This window comes from Bombus affinis, chromosome 9, assembly GCF_024516045.1.
Source record: "Bombus affinis isolate iyBomAffi1 chromosome 9, iyBomAffi1.2, whole genome shotgun sequence".
Lineage (NCBI taxonomy): Eukaryota > Metazoa > Arthropoda > Insecta > Hymenoptera > Apidae > Bombus > Bombus affinis.
In genome coordinates this window covers 12,473,102-12,487,537 of record NC_066352.1, presented here as the reverse complement: position 1 = coordinate 12,487,537, position 14,436 = coordinate 12,473,102, and the positions used below count along the sequence as shown (strand labels likewise).

Below are 14,436 nucleotides of genomic sequence, written 5' to 3'. Positions count from 1 at the left end.
ATTGGCTAAAGTTTCTTCTTGCATGTGGTACAGTAATATACCATTCAGATAATTATTTGCAGTCGGTAAAACGAGAGAATAAATGATATTACCAGAAGTATTGCAAGAAAGTATAATTTATTCCTATTTTACAAATTAAGGCTGTTTCCATTAGGCAGGTGAAATGATAAAATGGAAGAAACAAAATAAATATATCGCTTAAGAATATTATACATATTGATTAGTAATTTGTCTGTCGATTTTTCTCGAGAAATCAATTCATCTATCCAGATTTCTCAAGCCAAATCCATTCCTTTGAAAAGGATCCAATGAAGGCTCAAATTTGACCCAAACTAATTAAAACGTAATTCAAACGATTTATCTAGATCATCGCGTTGAAACAGTGCAATCTAGTAGTATCGAATAATTTAGGTCAAGTTTGAGCTATGTCGTTTCGAGTTTCATTGAAATGAATTAACTCTAGTTTCTTAAATTACCAGCCTAAGTTTATATTAAATAAGGTGGCAAATATGTACAGTTTTGACTGAACGATCAGTTCGCAATGTTCCCTACAATTTTTACAGAGATTATTCGTGATTCCATTCTCGCTCTGTTCTATTAAAAACTTTGCTGAGTTTCAGAAATTTAAAATAAATGTTCCATTACATACATACACGAATGCAAATCCCATTAAATTGACTGAAAGTCGAACGAACTTTGTCATAAGTCAAGCTTCTTTTAGGTTTATGAGGACATCCAGGTTCTATTTATTTTTATCAAATTGAGAAAATAAAATTCGACCGAACTTCGATATAAATGCAGTTTCTATTACGCGTTCAAGGAAATCCCAATAATTTAGATCTTGATCTACAAATTAATTCTGCTATCGAATCTCAGCCATCAAATGTTGTAAAAACTACAGCCAAACCTTTATCACCTCGAATGGAATCCCAATAATCGAAACGTTCGCACTCCAATTGAATAAAAATTCCCACTTTTCGTGCTCTGATTGAAAGTAACTCTCGAAAACGTCTCTAAAACCAAATCAACGTGCGAGTCGAATCGCCGGATCCCGAATCACTCGAATCGAACTATACGGCCAATGCTTTCACCGGTCGCGAAGTTAACAATTTCTCAGTTCCGCTTTTCTCCGAGGCTAAGGACGGGGAGCAAGTACACGGTCCGTCGACGAATCTACAAGAGGAATCTAAGCGGAGAGTTCTCTTTCTTTCTCTTTTTTTTTTTCTTTTGTTTAGAAGAAAACGTTTCCTGGCCTGGCCTGGGGACACAGAAAGCTCGAACAATCGTGTCTTCGTACCGCGTCCATGACCTGTTGGAAGTGGCTGGACACTTGGACAGCTGCTCCCGGCTGAATTCTGTGAACATCACACAAATTCAAGCGATTAATGGCTGGTGGTTGACGGCAATTCGTTAGAAAAAGCCCGAGGCGACCGTGATCTTGCCAGACTATCAATAGGCACGCTGTAATTGATAGCTAACGGGACGATGTGTAATTGGATCGTTAATAAATCGTAGGATCGAATAAAAAAGACGATGACAAGCAGATGGTAGAATCGAAAGTTGACCCTATCGAATTGTGACGACAAATCGAAGTTGTTTTGGTGAAATTGACGAGTTAGAAAGTCTAATCGAATAGATGTGATTAGTAAATGGGGGAATTAATCCCTTGCAAGGCTATGTAGCGTAAAAGTTGTGTATACCTGCGTATTTAAATTCATGCAGAGCGGCTGAAATTATTCACAATGAAGCGTTCCCTTTATCAGATTCTACATTTTATTTTGGCAATTTAAATTCCTATCAAATTTTTATAGTCGTACGAAAGTCACATGAAATAACTAAATGATACCATAGGACGATGAATACCGTTTGTAACATTGACCTATAACTTTTTTTAAGACGAATATGTAGATATTCAGGTAAAACAAATGTAGATTTGCTAAGCTTCTGAAAAAGAAAATGAACCTTAAAAAATCTGCCTCTATCTAATGAATACCCCAGACCGATTCTTCAAATCCTTGAAATAGTATCTGTAATTTCCTTTCCATTTGAAACCAGTTCAAACAAAGCCATTATCCCGGGACGAGTCGTGAAAATCAAAGAACCTCGCCGGCTGGACGGAACCATAGCGAGAAACAGATAACTTTCTTCCCAGCTTTCGCCGGCGACGTCCTACTGACTGATTCGACTTTTACCTCTTAGCACAATTTCACTCTGTGCATACACGCGTGCGCGAGCGCGTGCACACGTCGTGTACCTTCGTGACGAACCAGACTACGTACGCGCGTGTCACGGGAAAAGCTCGGCGTAAGAAACGATAGAAAATTAAACGATGACAAATTGATCTCGAATCCGAACGTTTCGTTCCTCGCTCCTGGTTATCGATCGTAAACGATTTCTACCCCGAGATAGCTGCATGTTCGTTTCGAGCATAGTTTCACTGGAAATCACGACCGTGCAATCGATTTTCACTGGGCACTCATGAATATTTAAAAAATTAAGTTATCTGTTTCCAATGATCCGATGATACAGCGTTCAATGTATTTCTTGTAAATTAAACACGCGAGTAACGTCGATTCGCTCTTGAAACGCGTACATTAGAACTCGGTTTATTCGAACGAAATTTTATTTAATACTCGATCAATTGAACTTCTGCTGGTCTGAAAAATCATTGATCTGAACGTGATCTCCTAGTAGGAGGTAGAAGTAATTCTATTATACGAACTGCAATCTGTAAATTGTTTGTGGCCAGACAAGTTCAGATAAATGGACTGTATCTCTACTGTCCATTCTACTGTGTATTTTCTCTAATGCATTTCCATTCTGTAAAACCGATTACCATTTTCTTGAAAAATCTATACATCTTCTTTGACGAATCGGGGAAGCTTTTAAAATGCGTTCCTTTCTCTAGAAGGAGTACGTATCCGTAAAAAGACTCGTTTCTTCTAAAAGAAGCGGCGAAGAGGAAGAAAAGAGGTCTATCGGCATTTCTCAGATCTACGAAACCGAAAGGCCGTACACCAAACATAGCCAGCTACAAAATAATATGTTAATTGGCGAGAACCGTCATTATATCACACGAACAAACAACTTCCCGTGTGTTTTGTAACTTTACGTTCACCTTTTTGCTAAAAGGAAAATAATTCTTGGAAACAACCATAATAGTTCAATCTGAAAGCTGTGTACCATAACAATGCTAGGAAAATACCACGATAGTTTGGTTCTGAAACTACATATCATAGTAAAACTTTACAGGTAATTGACTGTAATATTTTCTACTAACTATAACATAACATAGTTCAATATCAAATTACATAATTCTATAGGTCGTAATAATTTTTCGAAATGACCATAATAGTTCGATATGAAAGTTGACGTGATACTCACAAGCCTAAAAGACCAGCCATTTTTTTCTCCATCAAAATAACCGCATCTGCGCCCCTTTCGATCATGGCGTCGCAGAATATCCTTTTGGCACAGGGTGTGTTGGTCCAGTCACCATCGATATGAGCTACCTCAGCAACCTCTGCGTTTTCCAGATTCTGAAGTGCGTCTTCCAGTTCCTGATCGCTTTCGATACTTCTTCTCCTTCGTCTTTCGTCCCTTCCGTCTACAGAATCTTTTTTATCGCTCGCAGAAGCTTCTGCGACCCTCTCCAAGCTGGCCAAATCGTTCTTATCAGACACATCGTTAACCAGATTTTTCTGGAGGAAGTCCAAAGGCGTGGAGCCATCCTCGATTATCAAAATAGCAGAATCCTCGCTGTTCTTTTTCGAATTACTTCGGTCGTCCGCTTTTCTATTTGGAATAAGAAACTCCGTGACGTCGATGCTACCTTCGCGAGAAGGAAGATCGATCTCTACGATCTCGCTGATCGAGTCAGGTCCCTTTCGTTGCAAACGTTTATTTCTGATTAAGTTCTTTAAATTCCCTTCCGCTTGGAAAATGTCCAAATAATCGAGACTTCGTTTCCTTCTCGAGTATCCCGTTGCCTGCTTATTCTCCTCCATTTCCGGCTTAGTCTCTTGCTTCTCTACTTTCCCATTTCCCTCTACGATCAACCAAACTCCGTTCCGATTATTCGAATTTCCACCATCGCGTTCAACTTTCAATTCTTCGTTCGGTGTTACGTTCTCGAGGAAGTACACGGTTCCGCTATATTTGTCTATCTGCTCCGAGTCTCCGCCATTATTCTCTCGATCCGCTTGCCCCAACAAAGGCTGACTAGCGTCCAAAGCTCGTTGATATTCCACCTCGCTGCCTAGAGCTTCGTTAGATCTCTTTAGAACATCAACGTCTAGGTATCTTCCAACAGCGACAGCACCGATTCCGAGAGCAGCGCCTGATGCCACGAGTCCCAGAGCTGGAATCAGGATACTGCTACCGGAAGTAACAGTGCCGATCTTGTCTTCAGCCTCTTTGCCGTTCGAAAGACCTAAATTCTGTGAAATTTTATGCGTAGCTTCTACCAGAGGATCGATCACTGGCCGAGTAAATTGTGAAACCTTCTCCACGCCATTGGAGAATTGGTTTTTCAGGTTCTCCGAGATTTTCACCCAAAATGGCGCGTCGTTCGGTCTCTTCAGACCATAGAAATGCTGATTAGGGTAATAATTCTTCGTCGTGTAAGTGTCCACGATGTTCTTGTCGTTTAAGACGTACTTCTTCTTCTGTCTTTGTTCGGTAAAGGAGTATTGGTTCTCCGGGAAATTGTCCGGTCTTCTCTTCTCGTTTTTTAGGATCTTTGCAGGCTGCACGCCCAATTCTGGATGAGCGTATTGAAGGACAGGTGCTCTGGCACCAGGTTTCAAGGCCACTGGCGCGATCTTTTGACTTTCCGGGGTGTAGAGCTGCGAAACTGGATAGATCGACACGCCGTCAGGATGTAGCATCCTTTTGTGAGAATTGCTTCGGTAATTGTCTGTTCTTGCTTCGTAGACCTCTGCTTTCAACGCTTCGTTCTTGTAGTTCTTTGGATCCCACTCGAAGAACACGTTTCTCCCTTCCTCTTCGTAGTCTTTGCCGTATCTATCGGACAAATTGACGAAAAATATATCGATATTTGTCGTGTATTTCCTCGAATCATATATAACCAAGTAGCTAACTCGTAACCCGTGACTTGTAAACTTTCGCTAATAATATTAGTGCAATTGCTACTACGTACTACCGCTGTTGCTATTACCAATAATAATAACGATAATAACAAAATAATAAACTAGTTCACTTACTAATAATTTCATTGGTTGAACTAGCAATAATATTAGTTCAACGTGTGCAACAGAAGCCAGCTCTATTTTTCGATTATAAAAAGTTCTTTCATCTTTATACCCTCGACATACCTCCTGTTAACGTTCTTGAAGAATCTCTCGAACCTCTGCCTCTCCACAGCATTCTCCGTCGGATAAAAACTCGAAGAGGTTTCCAGGTTGTCCATAGATCCTGCATCGTGTATCAATTTATTGTTAATCACTCGTGCGTTGCGCCACGTTTGAATCTTGTCGATAGGTTCGTCGGGAACCCTCTTTCCATGAATCACAGGGGTACCATCCCTATCCAGCGTCATTGGCGACCTCTTTGGATTTGATTTCACGTTTATCTCCGACCTGACAATTACTTCTGGCGGCACGTTCTTGCCATCTCTGTTCTTGGCCGCGTTTGCCCCGATATTCGTTCTCGAAGATCGAATTTGATGAGGCAAGAACGTGTAGCGAGTCTTTTCCTCGCTCTGGTCGGCCAACTGCAGTTTCCTCTCCGATCTGTCTTGAAAATGTCGCGGCAGAAGTAGTCCACCTGCAGGAAACGCTGGATCGAATCTGGCGTAATTGGTCCTTTCCTCGGTAGTCGTCTTCAAATCACTTTGAAGAGGTTTCCAGCTCAGATATTCCTCTGTCGTCGATTCCTGAAGTTGAACAGCCCTTCCATCGGTACCCAGAGGCGTCCAGCTTCCGTAGTCGATGTTCTGTTCTCTGACCGGTCGAATCTTTTCACCGATGTTCGTCTCTTCGTTCGCGGATACGTTTTCAAGCTTGGAGAAGCTTCTTTGGATGTCAGAGTCTGACAGTTTCGCTCTGAGTTGTTCTATTTGAGCCTCTTCCAATCTTCTGATGTCCTCTTTGGTCTTTGGTTCGGTTTTTGTCGATTCAGATACGTCCGACGATGTGGCGTTCTCGTTGGTTAGTTCAAGATTAGGATTTTCAGTATCTTGAGGAGTTTTAACAGGCTCGTTCGCTGTTTGTTGTTCGGGATAGGATTTGTCTCGACGTTTCACGATCAAAGTTGCCACGTTCCCTTCGCTGGTTCGTACTTTCAGCTCCTCTGTTTCGCCCGGAAGGCTTCGCGATACTTTCAGCATCGTTCTAGCGTAGCTGGGTTTCGGTAGATCAGCCGTGCTGATGTGGATGATGGCTAGTGTCATCAACGCCAGAGTGAACGTCACCTAAAACAAGGCAAATACTCTTTGCAGAATTATGTAGTGGTCGATATATTTCGAAAAAAAGTTTGAGAAATGCTATTGAAGCGAGTGAAGTGTCTAGTCTGAGGTCTCTGGAAGATTATCAGCAGCGAAATTAACAGATTAATTTAGACGATAATTAAAATTAACCAATAACGATACGTAAGATAATTAATTTTTGGCAATAAGTACGAAGGATTAACTACGAATACAGCTTATGTAACGATTCATTCGTTACATGGCTGTGTATCTGGATGGAAATGGGCCCACCGGAAGTCCATTATGTCTTCCCCGGTCCCAAGCTACATGCTTTTACGTGTTACGTCTACGTACAGCTTTGTATGAGATATGTTACGTGCTCGATTATGCTCACGAAGCCTATTTAGACTCTTTGTGTCGAGATTTTATAGGCGAGTTTCATGATTTCGCTATTTAAGTGGGTGTGAATACGTCCGTAATAAATGAAAGATGGTGAAACAATTAGGTTGACGCCTGATTGCGATTAACGAGCGTATGATTAGTTTGAGAAAAGTGGCAAGCGAGAAATTTGTTTGAATTTATCGTCGATTTTATTATGAGAAATTCGTTTTATAACAGATCGTTGCTACGATGGGAAATAGGTGAGTTTACATCGAATAGGTAATTTACATTGCATGTAAATTAAGTTTCAATTAGGTTTGGGTCAGAGTAAATTCTAATCGGACTGATCTCTTTCTTACCAAACGTATTACCGTCATAAAATAATATTTTGATGAAATTACACCAGCTGAAGAAATACTTACGCACAGTTGTGTATGTAAAGCTGAAAACGCAACGTTTGAGATGCGTTCGGCTTGGTGACAGTGATTCGAAGATTTTTAGGGTCACTTTCACTTTTCATATCGCGCCGTCAGAATTTTTTATCAGTGAAACCTGATCGAAAAATTTGAGTACCAAAATTGTAATGTCGAAACTGTGTCTATGTTAACGAGCCAAGGTCGAAGATCGAAAGAAATTATTTCGAATGAATTATAAACTCTGTGTTTCGTTCGACAAGTATCCGTACCTAAAAAAGTTCCAACCATGATATATATAGTCGTTGACATTTCGTCGTCCAAGCTGTTTGTCGGTAAAAAAAAAAAAAAGAAAGAAAAATAGCAGACAGAAATAAAATTGCCACGTCTACTCTCGATGGAGAAGAAAATTTTCTATAAAACGAGAAACGAGGAATTCGCGAGCCTTTCGTAAAATTCTTAACTCGCGAAACTAACTTTCGAAGGATAGTTCAGAGTCAGCAAAAAAGACGTGTTTAATTGCATCGAACAAAAGAGGAATAACATGCGATCCGTATTACGCTTTATGAGTCATCGAACTTTCTCCTTTACGCCTCCTCTTTATTCCTAGTAAGCCTAAGTTGTCTGAACTATTTTAGGAAGTAGAATGAGCCTCGCTGCCAAGATACTTCGAGGTATAGAAAAAATTGCCACGAGAAAGTATAAACCAGATTTAAACGATAAACTCTGCTATTATATCTTTGCGATAATTTTTATGAATTTAATTGATTGCGAGATGTAAATATAATTTGAGAAATTACTCATTAATTATTAATAGTTACAGACATCGATTTCTATCGATCCTGTAGCAATTTGCAAATTTACCATCGTGTTCTTTTTCAATGGAACATCTACGATCGTGATCGTGCATTTATAAAGTTACACGTTCGATTTAACTGATAAATTCTGTTATAATTTTTTCCACCCGTACTTTTACACATTATATTTTGGAAATGAGCATAGTTGCGGTTCTATACTTCTCAAGGTACAGTAGCATTACCGTTCACTGTGTCGGAATTTGGAGACGTTGCTATCGTGCGTTTGTGAAATGCCACGAAATTACAATTTTCGTGAGTCGATCCAGCTGCGATCGAATTTTTACAAATTGTCCTGATCAATGCAATCGTGTTTCCCTGCGTCGATATTAATTTCCCAAAAAACAAAAAGAAAGAAGAAAATGCAATACGCTTGTCTTGAAACGTGGCTATTTTAGAATGAAAGTTTCACCAGTTTAATGCAAATGAAGATCCACCAGTCTCGCACCTAAATGTTCTTCCGCTAACGTCTACCGCACGACCTTGCAATGAATTATGCCGAGGAAGTTGCGTTGAAAGACGAATGCGCCTCACAGAAACGAGAATCGCGTCGCAGGAGGCAATCGCGGTGAGAGAAATTTAATGGCTCGTTGAAATCTCCCGGATTCTTCGGCGAAGATTAGAAAATAGCGATGCAGTAACCGAGTGTCTAGATACTTTCTATTATAAATCCCATGATTATTCATCGAGGAAACACCATGCCGTTCGGACGATACAACGGTCTGTTGCAACGATCGATGATCGATTTGATGTGGCTGCGACATGCAGAAAAGTCTGGAGGAGTAAAATTTCGCAATTTAAATCGTAACGAGAGGAAATATAAATCGATTAGACATCGCGAAGTACTTATGTTTGTAATATTAAATTGTCGAATCGACGATAATGACAATGAGATAACGTACTACTTATTCGATGATTCCTTGAAATTTCCTTTACGAACTGAATAGTATCGACAAATTGCAGCAATTTTCTGGACATTGCGCGTTTATATTTTATCAGGTTGGAACAAACATTATCCATTGAAAACGCTGATGCGTGAAAACGACCGACATTGAGATTATTGCGCTTTAAAACGAAATGATATTTGTTGTCGGATAGAGCGTTAGATTTAATAGAAATGTGAAATAGCACGAGCAAGAATAGGAGGAAAAAGATTGAAGCATGAGCTGGCACGAGTGAGTATAAAAATACATAAGTATATGAAATAAAAAGTAAATAACGAAGAGAAAATCACGATGAACAGCTCGATCGCTCAATTCACAGTTACTATCTGAAACTTAAACATCGCGTATATTTTCCATGAAAACTGACACGCATAAAAAAGTGCATAATCTCTTCATCAAAGAATTTTACGATAAAAAATCCATTAAAAAATTTTCACGTAGATTAATAATTAGTCGAATATCGCAAGAAAAGAAACACGACAAATACGTTCTTACTGATTTTCTATTTCAACGTTGCTTCACGATTCAGAAGGAATATTTCGACGTGAAGTAGCCAAAAGTGGCAAGAATCGGTTAAATTTAATCGTCGTGTGTGGCCGACGAACTTTGATAAAAGCGAAATATATAAATATTAAGCCAAGCAATATTTTAATATCTTCGATATTTTAATATTCTAAGGATATTTTCAAAGTTACGAAGAGGATGGAAAAATGCGTGTTCACTATCAAAATCAAATAAAAATTCAAATTAAAATTGCTTAGAATTGTTTCGTACATGGATGGAAAATATGAATTGCGTTATTTCCCCTGTAGTCTCCGATTATCTCGGAATTCGTCCAAACTCTTCGACCTTTTTTTACCGTTTAATTTTTCCGAATAATAAGGGAAAAATAACGGAACGAAAATGCGGTTCTCGAACGTGCCGATCAAGGCGAAGATACCGAAGAGACGACGAAAAAGATGGATCGAAATAAAATTAACAATTGGACCGAGAAGGCTGGTCTCGCATCAACAAGTGAAACAGAACGACGTGCTTTCCCCGAGCACGTCTTGCACACGCTCGGCCTGCACGCGTCGCGTCCACGCGTTGAAGACGAGACGATCCACTTTTTCCATTCTGGTGACTTTCGTTCGACGATTCACGGCCGAACGGCTGATGCCGAGAAACTGCTAACCGATCGAACCCCTCGTGACCTTAACGCGTGCACGACCTCGCGGAGACTCTTTACCTTTTGCAGCAGCCATCTTTGTGTTGAAATATGCAGAGGAAAGTGGAATGGGTCTTCTGTCGGTCGTGGATTGCGATGGTATTTGCAATGGTGTTCGCAAATGGTACGAAGCGATCTTAAGTTCTTTCTTATTCTTCCACTTGGATACGGATAGCCGTGCCTCGGTAGAATTAAACTCAGTTCGATGCAAATTGTGGTTTCGACGATGTAAAAACGAGTGATCTGCATTATTTCTCTGTTGCGGTGAATTTAATTTCAATCGTAACGATGGAAATGGCGTGTAAAAATGTTCGTAAAAGTCGTTATAAATTGAGCGTAGCGTATTAATTTTGTGCTGGCGAAGCAAACGGTTAATCCGTGATTAATATCGATTTAAATATTTCTTATCGTAATAGCCTTCTTTCGCTATAATCGAATGAACGTATTCTTTTGTATAACACTCGTCGATTCGTAATACTTCAAAGTCTGCAAATTTAAAGTCTCCGTTCATCTTTTTACGACATCGCCATTATGTTCATGAACATTTATGATTCTCGTGTCTTATCTTCATTCGTTGAATAGGGTTACAATATACCCGTTCTCTTCGTTTTCCAGGCTTCTAAGATAAGCGTTTTTAAACGCAAAATAAAATCTTGAAAATAGGACGTAATATAGATAAATTAATTAGGACGAGCTCTGAACAATTTTTCTTTTTTTTTTTTTTTTCGAAATGAGACATACAAGTAGAAGGAGCGACATAAAGAAACCTATACTTTTAAAAGTAATTAATATTCCGATTCTTGCGAACTATGCAGATCTAGCTATCCAAAATCGAATATGGTAATTGATCGTAAGGCTAAGAAAGTCACGAAGGATAAATAATCATAGATCTCTAACAGCCTGTTGGTGAACATACGTACATCGTTGAAGCGTGAAATTGAAGGTTCGTGCATTATCGAGCTTATGGGAACATGAAAATTGCAACGTCCAACTAATGAACGATACGCAATTAATGTGTCGGCGAAGGAAGCGCACGATCCACGCGGACCGCGATGCCCCCGATCCGTGTCACATTGCGTTTCCGCTCCAGAAAGCTCGCGGATCGACGTTCATTCTCTACCAATTAACGATTATTCTTTTCTTTTTTATTTCTATTTAATTCCTTGGTCCTCCTCCGGTGTTTGCTCGGTGATTCTTCAATTGAAATCGCTTCCGAGCGATCATCGGTAGAAATGTGCAATTTCGAGATAGGAGAACCGGAAGGAGGATGTAGAAAATCGACAATAATTTAAGAAACGAGGGGAATTATTTTTGCGATACGACGAAGCTGCGCAGGCTTCAAAAATACCTGTTGAAAATGTTGTTTCGCGAGAAATCATTGTTAAAGAGACGAAGATTTATTTGACGAAGGTGGAGGAAAAACATAAGAGGAACGTTTACTTGTTTACATATTCCATAGGCTTGTTAAGATGTGGAGAATAAAGAATCGCTTCTACACTTGGGATAAAAGCGGCCGATACAGTGGAAGCTTGTCTTGCAATTGCAAGAATGTGAGCAGTGAAAAGAACGACGTGCTGGGGAAATATCTTGCAACTCGAAGAAAAGAAGATATCGAAAGTAAGAAACGTTGGAGAAGCTTGAGTAGCAAGTCGTAACGCTATTTCAAGGGACTACAAAGTAAACAGAGAACTCGGGAAGTAAAGTTAGAAGAATATTACATGCAAAGCGCTAACGTAGATTTAACGAAGGAATACTAAAAAGCTGTTAACAACTAAAACGCATCAAATGTCAGAAATTTCACGATACTTAAGAAAATCGATAGACGGCAAATTTTATCCATACGCAAGATCATGAAGAACTATAAGATCTCTGTCACAGAACAAAATCAACGTTACATATAAAATATTTAAAGCGCGTCAAACTTAAAAAAAATAACAAAACTCTGTACAAAGTTTGCGAAGATACCTGCACGCCAAGACCTAGAAACGCGCAAAGTCAAAAAGAATAAATACCTTAAAGCTGTCCATTTTTGCGTGTCTTCGATCGTGCTGATCCAGCTGATCCAGTGGTCAAAGATCCAGTGGGAAGATCGTGTCCACAGAGAGAGCGCACGAAGGAATAGGCAAAGAATAAAAAAAGAAACGAGGGAAAAAGGAGGAAGAATATAACGTGGATACGTCGTCAGATCCGCATGATAGACGCGTAAAGAACGAAATTGACGAACGATCGATTCGCGTGGAACGTGAGGATCAAAGATAGATGTTTCTTTTCTTTTTTTAAAGAAGCAGAAAGAGAAGGCCTGCTCCTACGCACCTGTTGACTCCCGGAATATCTTCGCGAGACTGACGAAGGCGCTCAGTCAGCGGCTCCTCGTGTCTCCGACGAAGGACCGGCACTTCTCTCCGACCTACTTCCCGCGTTCGCCTTCGCCTTCTTCCGTCGCGACGTTCAGCGTCTCTCCCCTGGTTGATCGAAACATTTTCCGAATCGTCGGGTACAGGTCAATGGAAATCGATTGCCAACGGATATGGCACTGGATTCTAAGAATTTCGAACCTCTGCCTTTCGATACTTTAACAGTACTAGTTCGTTGAAACTTTGTATATCGTAAAATTGTATGGCGGAAGTGAATCTGATTGGGCACAGATCGATAGAAATCCATCGATCGACGATGCACTTGGAAGTCGATTTTGGGGATTTTGAAATTCTAGCTTTCGGTATTTTTTTGCTAGTTATTTATAAGAAAAAAAATTAGCAATTTTTAAATTGCAGCGACGGAAATAATCGGAAAATCGAAATTCTACCTTTCGGGTTCGTAGATTCGAATCCAGAGTGAAAATCTGTATTTGAAAAAAGAAAAGAATCTCCTGGAGAGAAATCGTCCGGTTGAAAGTTCTTTTTTAAATCCGGAAGTCGTACGTTTTTCAAATCATTGAAACCAGGAGAAATCGATTGTCGTCTAATCGAATTCAAACTAGAACTTTACCGCCTTAGCTTGACGACTGTCAATCACCTTTCATTCGTGAACGAAAATAGAAATTTTGCCAACGTTCTTACTCGACGATTCATCCATCTAATCCAGGTCAATGATTTTTTTCATTCCACTTCACATTACTAATCGGTACTTCATCGAACTCTAATGATAATCGACAACCATCACGATTATTCCGTAATTCTTCGAATTAATTTCAAATCAACTAAATTTTCGCTAACATCCACGATCTAATTACAAAGAGTATAAAAATAAAAATAGAATTTATATGAAAACGATCTATCAGCATAAGTCATTGAAATCCTCCTCAGTGATGCTCACTACGTTGTTACACGTATATATACGTTACTATAACGATGTTAATTACATGAACATGTTGTTCACGTAATTAGACTAATAGCCGTTTGGTAGTTCTCACCTTCCCCACATTATTTTTCATTACATTTTTACTTGCTTTTAATTTCACATATATCCGATTGCTGCGACGTGCGACAAAGATTACCATCGTTATTAAGGTCAGTAGCATGAATTACAATGGCGATAGGAAAATTCTCCACTCCAATCGGTTCTTCCACGTTCCTCCGCCACTTTCTCCTCACGAGCGTTCCGTAAAATGCACGAACAGCTGTGCAAGGTTTCGCAGACCAGGGTTTGGCGAACAGAGAAGAGGAGAGGAGAGGGAAGGTGAGTTCGCGAAACTTTGAGACAGTGGCCGGTCCGGTTTTCAAGTTCACGAACGGCGCGACGGGGCCAAACCGGAAGAGACGTCGTTGAAGCGGCGGCGCGCCGAGTTCAGAGACCTGCCAGTGAAAGTCCATCGATTCGATGAAGACGACGAAGAAGAGGATCGTCGCGTCGGTGCATGGCCGCGTAATCTCCTGTCCATTACTGAATTTTTAAATAACACACACTTTGCAATTCGACTTTTATGAAAATTCGCCTTGCGGATGACGAAAGATTAGATGTATTTTTAATAACCTTGATCGTTTTCGATTAGATTGTCCGAAAAGTGTCTTTCTGTCGAACGTTGTGATCTTTATTTTAATAGAATAAAATGGATCATACGTAATGCGATAAAATAGTATAAAAGGGAAAATGTTGTGCGTCTATTGTTTCCTCATAAAACGAAAGAAACTTTCCGGACGACCTAATACGAAAGATCGGATTTTTTACTTCCTTAACTTTTAATTTCACGCGCGTTGCTTCCTTTTTTTCCTCA

The 14,436-nt window shown here is 39.8% G+C and overlaps 1 protein-coding gene across 2 annotated transcripts; it reads right to left on the bottom strand.

Moving 5' to 3' along the window:
• Window positions 1-98: 98 nt before the first annotated feature.
• On the bottom strand, window positions 99-12,613 carry LOC126920655 (uncharacterized). Of its 2 annotated transcripts, none has more exons than XM_050731342.1 (4): window positions 12,239-12,613; window positions 5,337-6,433; window positions 3,385-5,025; window positions 99-1,355 (listed from the first exon to the last, which is right to left on the bottom strand). In XM_050731342.1, exons 1-4 carry the CDS (start codon window positions 12,251-12,253, stop codon window positions 1,232-1,234), a joined length of 2,877 nt encoding a protein of 958 aa, XP_050587299.1. In that variant the 5' UTR covers window positions 12,254-12,613; the 3' UTR covers window positions 99-1,231. The 2 variants fall into 2 exon arrangements, with proteins under 2 accessions (XP_050587299.1, XP_050587298.1); XM_050731341.1 differs by lacking the exon at window positions 12,239-12,613 and adding an exon at window positions 10,248-10,490.
• Window positions 12,614-14,436: the final 1,823 nt, after the last annotated feature.